General features: G+C 45.9%; 1 protein-coding gene across 4 annotated transcripts in view; it reads left to right on the forward strand.

Moving 5' to 3' along the window:
- The window catches only part of SKAP1 (src kinase associated phosphoprotein 1), a 430,073-nt gene that overhangs the window by 13,819 nt on the left and 398,494 nt on the right, over positions 1 to 17,760 (forward strand). For all 4 annotated transcript variants that reach the window (XR_008849179.1, XM_056547763.1, XM_056547765.1 and 1 more), the window contains exon 3: positions 2,403 to 2,428. Coding sequence is in view for 3 of the 4 variants with exons in the window: in XM_056547763.1 (XP_056403738.1) it covers positions 2,403 to 2,428 (26 nt within the window). In the remaining variant the exon portion in view is untranslated. The remainder of the gene's footprint in view (positions 1 to 2,402; positions 2,429 to 17,760) is intronic.

A 17,760-nucleotide genomic window follows, 5' to 3' on the forward strand; every position in this document is an offset into this window, starting at 1 on the left:
TTTATAATCAGTCCCCGGAGCGTGTTCGCTCCGGGTCTGATTATGGTCGACCGCAGGGCCGGCGGCGTGTGACGTCACGCCCCTGCCCCCGTGTGACGTCACGCTCGGCCCCTCAATGCAAGCCTACGGGAGGGGGCGTGATAGCTATCACGCCCCCTCCCGTAGGCTTGCATTGAGGGGCGGAGCATGACGTCACACGGGGGGGCGGAGGCGTGACGTCACATGCCGCCGACCCTGCGGTCGACCTTAATCAGACCCGGAGCGAACACTCTCCGGGGACTGATTATAAACGGGACTCCCGCGATCAGGCATCTTATCCCCTATCCATTGGATAGGGGATAAGATGTGTAAGCACCGGAGAACCCCTTTGAACCCACCCCAATGCTGTGTCCTCATTGTACTGGAAGCTGTATGCCACATAAATGCAAGCAGTGATAGGATAACATGGAGTCATGTTATCTTGCTGATAGCTGTAAGGTATGCTGGACTACCCTGACATCATCCCAGACCTTCCTCCATTCATTCAGACGCCAAAACAACATTTCTTCCTCATCCTTTCTGCTATTATTACCGTCACTACCAGGCTCGCATGATCCGAGCCTAGCAAAGTGTAGTAAGTTCTGTGAGCCGATGTCACTTCAAAGTTCCGAGACCGGGTTTGTCTGTCTTTACTCATTTTTACTGATCTCTATGGCCATCCTTTCTGTCTCTCTTCTCCCTTCTATTCAATGTATATCTATATACAGGCTTTTTCTTTGGGCTTGAAATGCTTTATATAAACAGTATTGTTTTTAGTGAACATTTGTTAGTGCTACAAGCAAATGCACAATTTGTGGTGTTTGTGGTATCTTCCAGGAAGTCAACTGAGGTGTGTATCACTGGTTAAGCATCTAAGCATCAAATGGGGCTTTTCCACATGTAGTAACTTAATTTACATAATTGTTGTTTCTAACGGTAAATGCTCACGTAAATCTTTTGTGACTAAGGGTTATTATTCAACGTTTATAGAGGACCCATCTTGCTGGATTCCCTTTGCATGCACAATAATTAATGCTAAACACTTCTGACATCAGTTACAGCTATTTTCGACTGAGCCGGACCTGTGTACTTCTACGGTAGTCTAAGACATTTTAATATAGCTCTAACATATTCAGCAGTGCTTTATAATTACTCGTAAGCCGATGTTTGAGACACCCTCCTATACACAGTGGGGTATATTTACCAAAACTGTTTGAAAAAAAATATAGCAACCAGTCGCAGCTCCGCTTTAATTTTACCAGTACATTGAGAGAAATAAAAGCTGAGCTGTGGTTTGTTGCCATGTGCAAATAAGTTTTTGACAGTTTTGATAAATCTGCCCCAATCTATCATTATCAGAAAAAAGCTAATTTCGAGAATCTCTAAATCTCAAGAAGTAGCTGCATTTTGTTTTGTCTTGAAAAAGTCCATGGGGTAATATTGTTAAGCCCCAGTGTGAGGTAAAAAACGAATGACTGCTCACCCTTGGTGGTTGTGTAGCTTCATGCACAACAATGATGATAGCATACAAATAGTAGGTCGTCTGCTGCCCTCCGCTCACTGGTATATGCAATGGACAGGGATGGCTTCGAGGAGGGACCCGGCTCAAACGGCGCTGACCGACCACGACAAGGTATGGAGGATAAAAGAGGATTTTATTGACCAAGATGTAATGTGTTTTGCTGCGCAAGTGCAGTGAAATGCGTTGCATCTTATTCAATAAAATCCTCTTTTATCCTCCATACTTTGTCGTGGTCGGTCAGCGCCGTTTGAGCCGGGTCCCTCCTTGAAGCCATCCCTGTCCATTGCAATTCCGTGGAAATGTCTGGTATGCCTTTTCCAGGGAAACAAAGCACTTGGAAAGCAGAACTACTTTTTCTAGACAAAACAAATCTACCACTGCTGCTGGAGATTCAGAATCAATGACTCGTACTGTAGGCTCACTCATCACTTATCAACATAGGGGAGATTTATCAAAACCTGTGCAGAGGAAAAGTTGAGCAGTTACCCATAGCAACCAATCAGATTGCTTCTTTAATCTTTGAAAAGGCCTCTGAAAGAGAAGCAATCTGGTTGCTATGGGCAACTGGTCAACTTCCTTTTGCACAGGTCTTGACAAATCTACCCTATGATAATAGGAGAATAGTAGGAAACTAAAATCTACTCAAGTACATGTTCCCCCTGGTCAGTTCTAGCTGTTTATTCACATAGCAGACCTCTATGTACATCTGTAAAAAAAAAAATAAAAAAAATAAAAAAAAAATATATATATATATATATATATATATATATATATATATATTATACATTGTTTATTATATGCTTGAGAAATGTTATATTGTGACCATACTTTAAAGCTTATTCTTGGTTTGTTTTGCTTTTAGGTACCCCTTGGATTTTGAACAGATAGGTGAGAAAACTGTAACTTAGTCACACATTCTGCAGTTATCTTATTGTGCTTTTATACTCAGAAAACCTATCCCCTTAGGCCCTACATTAAAGGAGAACTGTGGCATAAATGTTTTAAGTCCTCCTGTGCCCAGACTCCAAAAAACATAAAAAAAAGTTCCTCCGGTGCTTCTGGCTTCTTAGGCTTGAAACGTCACAGCGCAGGCAGCGTATCACCGGCCGCAGTGAGGTCCCGCCTCGGCCGATGATAGGCTGAGTGCACTGTCATGCCTTCGCCCTGCTGCCCGGGCTCCTTACATGACAGTGCGCTCAGCCTATCACCGGCCGAGGCGGGACATTGATGCGGACGGCGATACGATGCCTGCACTGTGACGTTTCGAGCCTAAGAAGCCAGCAGCACCGTAGGAACGGGAAGCCGATATCTCTGCAACTGAGGAACGTAGGAAGGTGAGTTAAAGTTTGTTTTTGCAGCCCGGGCACAGGGGGACTTAAAAAATTTACGCCACAGTTCTCCTTAAAGCAGTGTACACATTTTCCCCAGATTGTTCATTTAATACTTTCAGTCTAGAGGCTACTGTTATATAGGAAATGCTCATCTTCCTTCTATGTGCTTTTCATATGTCTATAGAGGCATTTGTGCCCTCCAGCTCTGCAACATCAGAAATATCAGTGTTCTTCAAGTAAATGTGTAATTGCTCTTGTCAAATATCAAAAGATAAGGTCATGCTGTAACTGTGTGTGATCAAAGTTACTTGAGTTCCTTTACTGAACACCTCAGCAAAACCTACTCCTACACATGCCCTGTAGAAACACTGTGAATCTCTCTGAATTTGGTGTAATTTACTGCTGTTGTACCACTTTAATAGAGCAAGTATTTCCAAGCTACCCTGAATAAATGTAGATCTTAGCTTGGTGTTGTCATTTTAAAGTTTTTATATTTTGACATTAAGGGTGTATTCACGCGTACAGTATCCTGCGCATATTTGATGCACAGGATTTGAAGCTGCAGATTTTATACTGCAGATTTCAATGGAAGTGAAACTGAACACAGCTTCAAATCTGCAGCTTCAAATTCTGTGCATCAAATATGCGCAGAAAACTGTACATGTAAATAGACCCTAAAGGGTGTGTTCACACATATTTGATGCACAGGATTTGAAGCTGCAGATTTGAAGCTGTGTTCAGTCATTTAGTTTACATTGAACTCTAGTATTAAATCTGAAGCTTCAAATACTCCGTATCAAATCTGCGCAGGATACTGTACATATAAATACACCCTAAGGGTACATTCATTGAAGTCAATGGGCAGAAAAATCTGCAGCAGCAGATCTGCAGCAAAAATATGCACATGTGAATGTACCCTGAAATTGTTTTCCATCTTAGCCCCTTACCGCAAATGGACGTATATTTATATCCTCTGGGGGCTTCTTGTGTATAAGGCGCACTCAGCAGCTATTAGCAACCAGGGCATACAACCTTTTACACTCCTCGATTTAACGTTGATTGCAACATCTAAATGCGGTAAATCCCGTTCCCTGTTAGCTCAGCAGGTTGATCTGTACTGCTGTGGAGAAATTGCGGTATCTCGATAAGCTGAAAGGACGGCAGGAGGTCTCTTCCCCTTTGCCATCCGACCAGCACTTCAGTACTGCAGCCAGCCATGGAAGGCTGTAGCAATGGAGCGTCGATAACAATGATCAGTGCTGTTCTATGGAGCAACATTGATCAGTGCATGCAATCCAAAAAAAAAAAAGTAATGTTCATTAACCCCAAATACTTCAAATATGCTACTGATGCGCTACATGTTACCCTACCCTTTAAAGTGAATGGGAGCTGCTCTGCAGATACACAGCATCACCAATACAGACAGTGTAAGGGGACTATGCTTCTGGTGCTGCAGCTATGTTCAAAGAGTTGTCTTGTGATAAAATGTTCAATGCCCAATGACCCACAGAATAAAGAAAACATGTCATTTTTACCGTAAATTGTATAGCGTGAAAACGAAACCTTCCATAATTAGCAAAATTGCTATTTTCTTTTTAATTTCCCCACACAAATATTTTTTTATTTTTTTTTGTCTGTGGATGAAAATATAAAAGTTATGATTTTTAGAAGGCGAGGAGTAAAAAACGAAAATTGAAAAATAAAATTTGCTGAGTCCTTAAGGGGTTAAGGGGGAACAAAAAAAATTGTGAAAAGTGTATTGGGAGAACTGAATGATTCCATCTTTTCACAACTGACTGACAATTTAAACTGTTTCTACTTATTTGAAACTCATTTATTTACTGTTGTGAATTTCTGTTAACAGTTTTCAATCTTTCAAAAAGGTGGCTTACCTATGCCAAGTTTAAAACATGTATATCCTGTAGAATAGATTTGCATGCTTTAAAAAAATTGGCACAGGCACACTCTTTTACATGGCGTGCTCCAAAATCTGGACCAAAATGAATAAGTTGTGCAACAGAAAATGCAAGGTTTTGCATTATCTTAGTTTCCATGAAACTTGTGCCAAAAAAGTGGACTGTGTTTTGCATGCTTCAGATAAAGTCCATCATTTGTAAAGCCATTCCCTTTTTTGGGGAATAAGTCAGGTATGACAGAAAAAGGATGTTCTACTTGTGAATACTTTATATGCTGGAAATGCAACTCCTTTTTTCATTAGCGAAAACTTTTTATTTATTCCCCCCCAATATGTTGACATTCTGAGATGGAATCAAATGAATGCCTTAAGTATATACAGTGATCCCTCAACTTACAATGGCCTCAACATACAATAGATTCAACATACAATGGTCTTTTCTGGACCATTGTAAGTTGAAACCAGACTCAACATACAATGTACAGACAGTGCAGATCTGTGAAACAGGTCAATGGCTGGAATATCAGAATGGGCATTCACTGGTAAAACCCCTGTATTACTGAAGTGTATGCACTGACTGTATGGTAGCGCCCCCTACAGTACAGGGAGGTATTACATGTTCTGTACTCTTAACCTGTGCCAGGGTTACCTGCTCCTTTGGACACCAGGTGAGGGCAGCTCCATTTTACTTTTTTAGGACATTGCGTGTACTGTACAGGACCCTGAAGAAGCTCCTGTCCTCTACATAGACCAGTGTTTCCCAAGCAGGGAGCCTCCAGCTGTTGCAAAACTACAACTCCCAGCATGCCCGGACAGCCAAAGGCTGTCCGGGCATGCTGGGAGTTGTAGTTTTGCAACAGCTGGAGGCTCCCTGCTTGGGAAACACTGACATAGACAGTGATTTACAGCTCACAGCACCTCTTTCTTACTTTTCTATGTAAGGACTTGCTTTATCTATATTAGTTATCTACTTATTTTTGTTTAATCCTCACTTTTTCCTATTTGTGGATGACATTTTGGTGCCTTTAGAACCAATTAACAGGTTTCTGGTCTCAACATACAATGGTTTCAACATACAATGGTCGTCCCGGAACCAATTAATATTGTAACTTGAGGGACCACTGTAATAGTAATATTAACAAGCCTCTATAAAAAAAAAAAAGTTAGGCACCTAGTTATAAACATCAGATTGCTGCAAAACCTGGCTTGGAGTTATATCTCAGACAAATATGTAAAGGATTACAGGTCTTATTAGACACTGGGTCCTGACACAAAATGGGGTAAAAGTGCTTCTTCTACTGCCCTATAAAATGACTCTCCATGGCTACTTTTGGATTTGGTTAACTTATGGTGGGAAATCATTGACAGCTAAACATGCTTCTACTATGCACTTAGACATATTGCCCCCTTTGAAGGATGCTCTTTATTGGACTAGCATGCTTTTTCTTTGATCGACTCCTGCCATCTAGGCTGTTCTGACCAAGCTGTCAGATGTTAGGAGCATTGATTACATGGGAGCATGCACATGTGGCGTACAGGCTCTGGACGGCCCAGACAGACCACCAGTAGAGAGGTTGGTTTGGTCTGCCTACAGGCACAAGCACCTCCTTCAGTTTCCTTGTCCACCATACAGACCCAGGTGGCACCTTAAGGGTACGGTCCCACGTACCGCGTATGTAGCGCATTTCATGCTGCGCAAAATCTTCTGCAGCACCGGGAAATACACTGAGTACTCTCAGATGATCATACACATAGGGGGTATTTATCAACGGATTTATGTTTTTTTTTCGTAACTTTGGCACAATTCTTTGGCGCAGTGTCTTTTTCCGCCTAAGTTTGGTGCATTCTCTCCACTGCGATTTTTTTTTTAAACTTTCTCAAAATCACACAGTCCTGTCAGAAATCACACAGCAATGTCAGAAAATGTAAAAGCGTCAAAATACATTTTTTTTTTTATGAAAGCAGCGACACCTCTGGAGCTGCGCAATACTATCCTGCGAAATAGTTGTCTCTGAGGGAACTTCACCCTCCATTGAGCCAGCATTGGACATGGCCACACAGGTTCAGGAAAGGTAAGCACTAAAGGTAACCAAAAAAAAACAAAAAATACTCAATACTCAAATTCATTTCACATGGTGGCTATAAACCCCAAAAAAGAAAATAACTCGCGTCGCTTGCTGATATACTGCAGGAGGGACTCCGAAATGGCTGCTCTACATTGTAAAATCCTCTGTGGATAAGTTCTGTGTAAAAGGTGTTGTGAACAGCTGATTTCAACATTTGCACCAAAACTACGAACCATGTGCACCAAATGATAAATTTGGTGCATGTCCACAAAACCAAAGTGAAAAAAAAGAGTAAAAAGGCTCCACCTCCAATCTTCACTGAAAATGCACGCCTGCCGACGGCTAGCTCTGTGTATGATTATCTGAGAGTACACAACTTATTTCCCTCGACTGCAGATGATTTTGTGCAGTGTAAAGATGCGCTGCGTAAGCGGTACGTGGGACTGTACCCTAAAGGGGTACTCCGCCCCTAGACATGTTATCCCCTATCTTTTGGATAGGGGATAACATGTCTGATCGCGTGGGGTACGATCACTGGGCCGGCGCTGCGGCATTCATGAACAGGGAAGCCTGGGTCACGCCACGTCCTCTCCAGTCCAATAGGCCTGACCAGACATGCGATCAGACATGTTATCCTCTAACCTTTGGATAGGGGATAACATGTCTAGGGGTGGAGTACCCCTTTACTAAGACACCTCTGTCTCTGCCAGGCCCTTAGCAGAAGCTAATTTGGTGTCACAGTGCCATTACCTGTCTTGACATGGACAGAAGCCATTGTTGCTTTGTTTGCATTGGTGTAGGAAAAGTGAAACCTGGACTGCAGCGGACTGGAACAAGCAACAGATCCAGGTTCTGTTTGGGATTCAAACACTTTTCTCTTTAAAGATGTACAGCATGAAAACAAACCCTCCAAAATTTGCAAAATTGCAGTTTTCTTTTCAATTTCCCCATACAAATAATATTTTTTTTGCCCTACATTTAATAAGTGATGTAATTACAATGTAAGATTGATTGCACAAAAAACTAGCACTTATATGGGCCTAAAGATTTAAATATAAAAGAGTTATGGCTCTTATGAGGCAAGGAGGAAAAAACGAAAGTGCAAGAATGAAATTGGCTGTGTCTTCAAGGCCCAAATGGACTGTGTCCTTAAGGAGATAATATTGGTATACATTAGGGCTGCACGTTATGGGGAAAATGTGCGATTGGGATTATGGGCCTTTAAAATTGCGATTTAGATGTGCAATGCGATATAATAAATAAATCGTGAAATCCCCCCCATTTCATGTCCAATCTCCCCCCACCCCCATGGTCACATCTAAACCCCCCCCCCCCCCCATCACATACTCCTTCCCCGTCACAATCTTCCCCTCCATGTCACATTCTCTTCCCCATATCACATTCTCCCCCGACTTATTCTCTTCCCCCATATCACATTCTCCTCCCCCTCATGTCACATTCCCCCCCCCCCCCCCCCCCCCCCCCTGTCACATTCTCCCCCCGGTAGGTAGCTTTTTGTACTGCAGCAAAAACACTGGGTTTCCCAGATTGTTTTCAAATCTTCCGCGGGATCCGGGAAACCTAGTGTGTTTGCAGACAAAAAAGACCTTTCCCCGTCAGCCAATCCCTGGATTGACACACACGTGACACTGCTGCAGCCAGTGATTGGCTGAAAAGGGAAAGGTCCTACTACTTGTCTGGAGAAGAGAGGAGACATCGGATCGCGCGCAGACGAATGGCATCTGCAGGGACCGGGAGTAGGGGAGAAGGTGTTTCTCTATCGGCTCCATTGGGGGACACAGACCGTGGGTGTATGCTGCTGTCTCTAGGAGGTATGACACTATGGCAACAAAGAAGTCTGCTCCTCCCAGCAGGATATACCCGCCTCCAGGCCCTGAGCTAATCAGTTTAAGCTTGGTGACTAAGGAGGTGGACATGGTCTGGAGTTTACCAGACCAGGTCTTATGTTTTATTATTTTCCTAGTTAGGGAAGTGTTAGTCTCTTATTCCATTTTCTTTCATGTTTTCAGGTGGGGACTCAGGAACTGCGGCTCACTGTTTCCCTGTTGCGAGTAAGGGGGCACAGACATTGCGTATATGTGCTGTTCACTCCCCCCCCCTCGCCAACGGTCAGCGCCTGGGGTTGTACCTCATGGGTCAGGATCACCCTATCTCCTTGCTTGCCTCGCTCGCACATGGTAGCCCGGCATGATGCAGGTGATAAAAGCTGGCTGAAGACTTCCTAGGAAGACTTCATGAGGTAAGTTCTTCTGACTGAGGTGAGTATATTTCCCTTTCTCCTTAGGTGCAGATTTGCAACAGCTGGAGACCCTCCGTTTTTGGCCCACTTTTCTCATGGGTCTAATGGGGCTGGCCTGGACAGGGGGTCCTTTATTACTTGGGGGAGCAGTGGCAGATTGGATGGGGCACAACTCTCTACACTTTATTCATATAAATGTGTGTGGAAGGTCTCTGTGTGTGTGTTTTTACATTGAAGCAGCTGACAGCCGCGGTGTTCTCTATGCTGGCGCTCTGAGCGCCGATTTACTTTCACTTTCAGCACTGGCTGCTGCCGGCGGCGTCTAGTCCGCTCAATTCCCCGCGAGCACACATGCATTCACATGTGCACTCGGGGCAAGGAACGGGCACCATTACGGGACTTCTTGTTAATACTTTGGCGGCCCTGTGCGCTTTAGCTCCGCCCACCCAGGGCTGCCGAAGCGTCTCTGCGCGCGAACTGTACACCAATCAGCGCTGTGCGCGCGATTTGGTGGCAGGGGCCAATCAGCGGTGCCCCCTGCTCCTAACACGCCCCTCCCTTGCTATTGGCCGGCATTTCTCCTCTTTGACAGCCTGCAGACCACCACGGGTTCGAGTCCCGGGGTGGGACAGAGTGTTACAGTGTTGTGGTTTAATTTTTAAAATGGGTCCATTGTGGTCTATGGGGATCTCAAGGCATGTGAAACAGTAAGATAAGTAGACAGTGAACTGGAACACAGTCTGGGGTGAGAGAGGCCCAGAACGGCCTCCCTCTAAACGGTTAACTGGAGTGTTAGCCACTCCTTTAATCTGTTAATACTGTAACTCTAAACTGTCTGGTTCTGCTGAACCACTTGTTCTGCCTGCTCCACTGCTCCTCCAGACCACCCTGCTACTCTACCCCGGTTGTTCTTCCCGACCCGGTGGGTTTGGCCGCCCCTCCAGCCTGGGTTCCCTCCCTCTCCCAGTCTATATCCGACTTGGCTCCGGTCTCCCGTTATGTGGCGACTGCCTTGGAGAGGCCCTCCCTACATCGGCCCTCTGGAGGGTCCCGCTCTCCCCCTATTCTGACGCTCTTGCAGCATCATAGGGTTGTGTCATCTGACTCATACCCGGAGTCTTCTGGCAGGCACGGGCGCTCCCCTCGCAGGCATCTCCCCGTTACTCCGACCTGTAGCAAGTGTCGCTCCTCTAGAGAATGCTCCCAGGGTCGCCGCTCTGGCTCACCGGACCCGCGTACCAGGTCAGTCTCTCTCTTCCAGGGCCGCCTCACACGTTCCCATTCACCTGGAGAACTTGTGGAAGAAGTTTCTGATTCTGCCTCCGACTCAGAGGACCGCACGGATGTGCCTAATGTGGTGTACTCATTGGTTGCGGCCATAAGAGACACCTTCCAGTTAAAGGACCCAGGAACTTCGGACATGGTCCAGAAGTTTACTTTCATCATGCCCGACCTCTTCCAGGGCTGCCTCACCTCGTTCCCATTCACCTGGAGAACTTGTGGATGCGGTTTCTGATTCGGCCTCCCACTCAGAGGACCGCACGGATGTGCCTGCTGTGGTTTACTCAGTGGTTGTGGCCATAAGAGACACCTTCCATCTAAAGGACCCAGGAACTTCGACCGTGGCTCCAGAAGTCTCCTTTCTTTGTGCCCGACCGGCACTCAAGACTTTCAGCTCTCACACTGAATTTTACACCCTACTGGTATCTGCCTGAAGTCATCCTGACAAGAAGTTTCAGGAAACGAAGAAGGTTCAAGTGCGGTATTCCTTCACCAAGGACCTCATTGCTCGGTGGACCTCCTCTCCAACTGTGGATCCGCCGGTCTCCCGCCTCTCTAAGGCGCCTACCCAGCCTTTGGCTGATGCGGCGGCCTTCAAGGATCCAGCGGACATGAAGGTGGATACTCTGGCAATCTCTGCCCTTGAGGCAGCAGGTTCTTCCTGCTTTTGCTTCTGCCTGGGTGTCAACAGCCCTTTTAGTATGGTCTTCCAACTCCGCCAGGGTAGTCTTCAAGATCCCTCTGGAGGATTTATTTAATCTAGCTCTCCGATGCTCCGCAGCCGGAGATTTTTTCTGTGTTCTGCTTCCATGTGCAGCCACTGTGCTGCCTTTACCACAAGCTACCTGGTAGCCACTGTCCCTTCATGTGGCTTTAAGCCTGGAAGGCAGATGCCACCTTCAAGAAGAGAGGTGACGGGCGGAAAAAGAGTTCTTTATTACCTCTGGTAAGACTCACAGAACCGCTTTCCGTCATAAGTCCTCCTTCCGGTTCTGCAGCCTTTGGTACCAACAAAGGGTCCAGTCAGGCGCCTTCATGGGAAGAGGGCTCCTCTTTCCGATCCCATTCCTCCCGGAGGTCGGCTATCCGTTCCGGACGTTTGGCGGCCCCATCAGGCACCCGTAGGCCTTCCTCGGCCTGAAGGGTTCCCCCCCCCCCCACCCGTCGACCTCTCGGGTGGTTGGTCGCCTCTTACCTGCCGGGATGCCTGGACATGCAGCTTCAGGGGAACGTTTTCAAGGTTTATTCCAACCTCTCTGTGGTCTCCAAGAAAGGCGTTTCTGTTCGCCCAGTCTTGGTTCTCGAGCATCTCAGCCAGCATCTTGCGTTCCCATCCCGAATGGAGTCTCTCCGTTCGGTGCTGGCGTCCATGACTCAAGGGGAGTTTTCGTTCCTCGGTGGACATCAGGATGCCTGCCTCCACATCTCATTGTTTCCCGGTCATCAGCGGTGCCTCCGCTCTGCAGTTCCGGACGGTCATTTTCTATTGTGGCTATCCATTTCGGTCTGGCCACTTATCCGCGGACCTTTACCAAAGTCCTGCCACCTGTTATAGCCTTTTTTACGGACAACAGTTGTTTCCGTGATTCCTTATTTGGACTACCTCCTGATCTGAGCTCCAGCCAGGACCCAGATCCTGGAGAGTCTTAGTCTCAACCTCCAGACCTTCTCTCACTTCGGTTGGATGGTCATTTTAGAACAAGCCCAACCGCTCTCCTGGGGCTCCAGTTCGATGCGGCCTCTGCCCGCTTTCGACTCCGCCGACTCTTTTCAAGAGTCTGATGCCTTCGTCTCCCTGCTCCAGTTTCCATTCGCTTTTGCATGGATGTCCTGGGTTGATTGGCAGCGGCCGTGGAGGCCGCGCCATTTGCCCAGTTTCATCACCGACCTCTTCAACTGGTGATTTTCCTCCGGTGTGACAGGTCTCCATTGTCTCTCGGCCGCAAGATCGTTCTCTCTCGTCAGTCTTGTTGGTCCCTTCTATGGTGGCTTTGTTTCCCCCCTAATTTTTATCGTAGGTGTCCCTTCCGGTCCATCCCTGCCAGTCTGTCAGGCTGGGGAGGTGTTTTCAGGGACCGCCCAGTCTGCGGTCTTGGCCCCCCGAGAAACTTTTTCCCCTCCAACATTTTGGGGCCTAGGGCAATTCTTTCTTTGCTTGCTTCTTGGGAATTTCCATCCTGGGCGGAACTCAGGTTTCCGGCCATCTCAGTTATCTTCAGTCTGGCTGTCCCTGGGATGTGATCTTCTATGCCGGTCCTCAGTCGTCCAAGGCCACTGGTCCCTACATCCAGGGGTGTTTGCTGTGATCTGCAACCCCTGGGGCGCTCCAGGCGTGGCTCTCTGCTTGTCCCGCCACAACCGAAGCATTCCTCTCTCTTGGTCGAGCCTTGCCCTACCTTGTCTATTGGTGGTAAGGCTTTGCCCTACCTTATGTTTCCTCCCTTTCTTCTCTTTTCGGGGTCCTGAGGAAACTCTCAGTGGGACTTTTCCGCCATTCTAGTGGCCCAGCCTGGGCCCGGCGGGCGTGGTAAGTCGTCATGGTCAGGCTCCTGAACGACTTAACGTTGCGCCTTCCCTATCGTCCAGACCTCCTATCTCAGGTCTCCTGTGCCACCCCTATTACCGTCTCTGCTTTGACGGCGTGGCGGTCGAGACCGCGGTTTTGAGAGCCGCGGTTTCTCTTCCCAAGTCATTTGCACGATGCTCAGGGCTCGTTAGTTCTCCTCCTGCAAAAATTTACCACCGTACCTGGCGGTCTTATTTTAGTTGGTGTGAAGCTCAGGTCTTGTGTCCTGTTACCTTTTCGGTTTCCCTTCTTCTTCTCTCTTTCTTGCAGTCGGGATTGGAACTGGGGTTGTCTCTCAGTTCCCTTAAGGGTCAGGTTTCGACCCTTTCTATTCTTTTCCAGCGTCCTCTAGCTTCTAATTCTCATGTCTGGACCTTCCTTCAAGGAGTGGCGCATGCTGTCCCTCCTTATCGGTCACCTTCTCCCCCTTGGGACTTGAATCTGGTTCTGGGGGTACTCCAAGGTGAACCTTTTGAACTCCTTGGGGAGGTGTCCCTGCGTCTCCTTTCTTGGAAAGTGGCGTTTTCTTGTTGTTATCACCTCCATTCGGAGAGTGTCTGTCTGAATTGGCAGCTCTCTCTTGCCGTTCTCCGTTTCTGTTGCTTCACTAGGACAAGGTTGTCTTCCGGCCAGATCCTTCCTTTTTGCCTAAGGTTGTTTCGGCCTTTCATCTCAATGAGGACATTGTTCTTCCGTCCTTTTGTCCCGCTCCTTCTCATTCTAGGGAGCATTTACTCCACAAACTGGATGTGGTTCGGGCTGTTAGGTATTACCTCTCTATATCTTCTTCGTTTCGTCAGTGCGATTCCTTTTTCGTCCTTACGGAAGGTCGTCGTAAGGGACAACCTGCTTCCAAGGCCACCACTTCTCTGTGGATCCGGTCTGCTATTTCGGAAGCCTATCGCTGTAGGGGGGGGAGGCTCCTCCCTTCAGGGTTGTGACTCATTCTACCTGTTTCTGTTGGGGCATCCCGGGCTCTCCAGAACAAGCCTCGGCCTCACAGATTGCAAGGTGGCTACTTGGTCGTCTTTGCACACTTTCTCGAGGTTCTACCGGGTTCATACCTTCGCATCAGCTGATGCTAGTCTGGGCCGTAAACTGCTGCAGGCGGCAGTGGAACAGCCGTCTGCCTGACTATCTGCCCACCCATGGGACGGCTTTGGTACGTCCCACGGTCTGTGTCCCCCAATGGAGCCGATAGAGAAAAAGGGATTTATTATCACTTACCGTAAAATCTCTTTCTTGAAGAATCCATTGGGGGACACAGCTCCCGCCCTTTTGGGTTTCTCTTTGGTTCTCTGTCTGAGGGTGTGTTCAGTTATATCTTTTCTTCTGGTTCTCGGACAGTTCGTTTTTTTTCCCTTGACCTGTCGGTCCTCTCCTATTGCTCTGCTACTAAAACTGATTAGCTCAGGGCCTGTAGGCGGGTATATCCTGGTGGGAGGAGCAGATTTCTTTGCTGCCATAGTGTCATACCTCCTAGAGACAGCAGCATACACCCACGGTCTGGATCCCCCAATGGATCCTTCGAGAAAGAGATTTTACGGTAAGTGTTAAAAAATCTCCTTTTTTTATTTTTCTCCCTGCGCCCTTTTACTTAGCTCAGTATTTTTCTACCAGGCTGCCTCCAGCTGTTGGGAAACTACTACTCCCAGCATGCCCGGGCAGCCTTTGGCTGTCCGGGCATGCTGGGAGTTGTAGTTTTGCAACAACTGGAGGCACCCTGGTTGGGAAACACTGACTTTTAGTATTTTAAATTTGTTTTTACCTGCTCTGGCCGGCCCCCGCCTGCAGCAGCGCACAGGAGTGGGCCCGAGCAGATAATCGCTAATTTTCCCTGGGGGCCATATCGCTATATCGCAAAAAGCTAAAATCGCCATTCGATTGCTTATGCGATATATCTCGCAGCCCTAGTATACATTTATTCTTGGAAGTCTTAACCCCTTAACGACGAGCGCCCTAAATGTACGTCCTGGTGACGTCCTACTTAACGCACCAGGACGTACATTTACGTCCTAAGCATAACCGCGGGCATCGGAGCGATGCCCGGATCATGCGCGGCAGGTCCCGGCTGTTGATCGCAGCCAGGGACCCGCCGGTAATGGCGGACATCCGCGATCCCGCGGATGTCCGCCATTAACCCCTCGGTGCCGTGATCAATACAGATCATGGCATCTGCAGCATCGCGGTCCCTTAATTGGATGATCGGATCGCCCGCAGCGCTGCCGCAGCGATCCGATCATCCAGCACGGCATCCGGAGGTCTCACCTGCCTCCGCTGTCTTCCGGGAGTCTTCTGCTCTGATCTGCCTTCCCGCAGACCAGAGCAGAAGATGACCGATAACCCTGATCAGTGCTATGTCCAATACATAGCACTGAACAGGATTAGCAATCGAATGATTGCTTTAAATAGTCCCCTATGGGGACTATTAAAGTGTAAAAATAAAAGTTAAAAAAATAAAGTAAAAAAAATGTGGAAAAACCCCCTCCCCCAATAAAAACAAAAATTGCCCCATTTTCCCTATTTCACCCCCAAAAAGTGTTAAAAAATATTTTATATACATATTTGGTATCGCCACGTGCGTAAATATCTGAACTATTAAAATAAAATGTTAATGATACCGTACGGTGAACGGCGTGAACGTAAAAAAAAAGTCCAAAATAGCTGCTTTTTATAACATTTTATTCCCAAAAAATTAATAAATGTATTAAAAGTTTTATATAAGCAAATATGGTATCAATAAAAAGTACAGATCACGGCGCAAAAAAAGAGCCCTCATACCGCCGCTTATACGGAAAAATGAAAGTTATAGGTCTTCAAAATAGGGGGATCTTAAACGTACTAATTTGGTTAAAAAGTTTGTGATTTTTTTTTTAAGCGCAACAGTAATAGAAAAGTATGTTATCACAGGTATCATTTTAATCGTATTGACCCAAAGAATAAAGAACACGTGTGACTTTTACCGTAAATTGTACGGCGTGAAAAGGAAACCTTGCAAAATTGCGGTTTTGTGAGTTTTGTGAGTGATGGCATTACAGCGGACAACTGGTCTCGCAAAAAACAAGCCCCATACTAGTCTGTGGATGAAAATATAAGTGTTATGATTTTTTTTGAAGGCGAGAAGGAAAAAATGAAAACTTTAAAATAAAAATTTCTGCGTCCTTAAGGCCCAAATGGGCTGCGTCCTTAAGGGGTTAAACTGTGATATCTACTTTTTCATTGCATGTCTCTTTCTGATTGCTTTGACAATCAATAGCCACAAAAGCTTCTGTTCCGTGAGCCACATCTGACAGAACTGTAATTGCTCCATCTAATCATTTGTTACTTCTTAAAATGAATTACAACATGCTGATTTTTTTTTCTCCTCTTCTTTGGTTATGTGGCACTTGAGCCCAAACTATGCGTGTGGCTGCTCTGGGGATCCCTGAAGAATTGTGTTATCACATTTTCATACAGGCCTTGCAGCAGTCTAGCTTTTCAAATTGCATTAAAACCTTTTGTTAGGTGCCATTACCAGATGAACCTAACATCTGGCTTCATTCTAAAGAATACAACAGCCAGATGTTTCCAGGCTGCAAACAAAAAAAGAACAGACGCAAAAGTAGTTTTAATTAGAACATTGCTACCTTACCAACAATACACTTTTTTGTATAGAATTTGTATTACCATTTGAAGAATAAAGATGAGTTTTAATACATCAAGCCAGGTATAGGGTTTCCCATTTGTATTCTAGGATTGTTTAACGGATTACACTGTTCCACTTGATTGTACTGAGTTTTAAGTTTGTGAGATTTAACAATACACAGGATCATTTTGTCCAAACACATCTTCATTTGGAGTTCTGTACAGAAGCAGGTGAACAATTTTATAAGATTAGCTAATTTATTCTGCAATTGTGACTATTTCTGTTTCCCTAAATGAAATGACGGTCGTGTGTTATGACAGTGACAAATTCTATAATGAAATAATTTCTCCGTGTGAATGTCTCCATAAAATACAAATATGTGATATAGAGAACATTTGTTTGGTGAGTACTTGCAGTGGAAACATTTTAGTAGGCAGATGTATGTTAATCATTGTGTGTGGTTTCCAAGCTTGGGACTCAAAAGGGGATTTTCGGAAGTTGAAAAATCCAAAATTCACTGTAAAATCTTTTATTATGTAGAAATAAACTTAATTAAATATAAATGATCTTGCTCATTCTTTTGAGGGAATCTATTCGGAATACATTGCAGTCTGTGCAGTCCTAGCGCCAACTGATTTTCTCAGCAACTACCCGGCCTTATTTTGTTTGATTTGCTTCTGCACTTTTTCTAATGGGGCATGCTTGAGGGCTATACAGTATAACCAGTTGTCTATAAATGACTGTATACAGAAGCTGACATCCACTTACCTCATCCTGCTGCTCCAGCCGATTCAGTGTACTTCCGCCCCCTAGTATTGACTTAATTAGGGGCGGAGCTACAGCCGGGAGCCAGGGGTGGTGAGTGTAAGGCTATGTTCTAATTGTACGGTTTTTATTACGTGAACAGACCCTTCTGGCAATGTCTTCCCTGATAGGGAGACTCCAGCTGTTGCTTAACTACACCTCCCAGCATGCTTTAGTTTTGCAACAGTTGGCGGCTCCCTGTTTGGGAAGACATTGCATTATGCCAAAAATGTACTAACCCATTTTTCGGGTTTGCCTCTTTTTTTTTTTTTTCTCATTTCAAATCTGTGTATTCTGTGGACTACGTCTATGACAAGTGTTTTTTCTTTTTTTCTTTTAATAAAATGGCTTTGGCGGGGAATTATTTTGTTT

The sequence above is a fragment of the Hyla sarda genome, chromosome 12 (assembly GCF_029499605.1).
Source record: "Hyla sarda isolate aHylSar1 chromosome 12, aHylSar1.hap1, whole genome shotgun sequence".
NCBI classification, from domain to species: Eukaryota; Metazoa; Chordata; class Amphibia; order Anura; family Hylidae; genus Hyla; species Hyla sarda.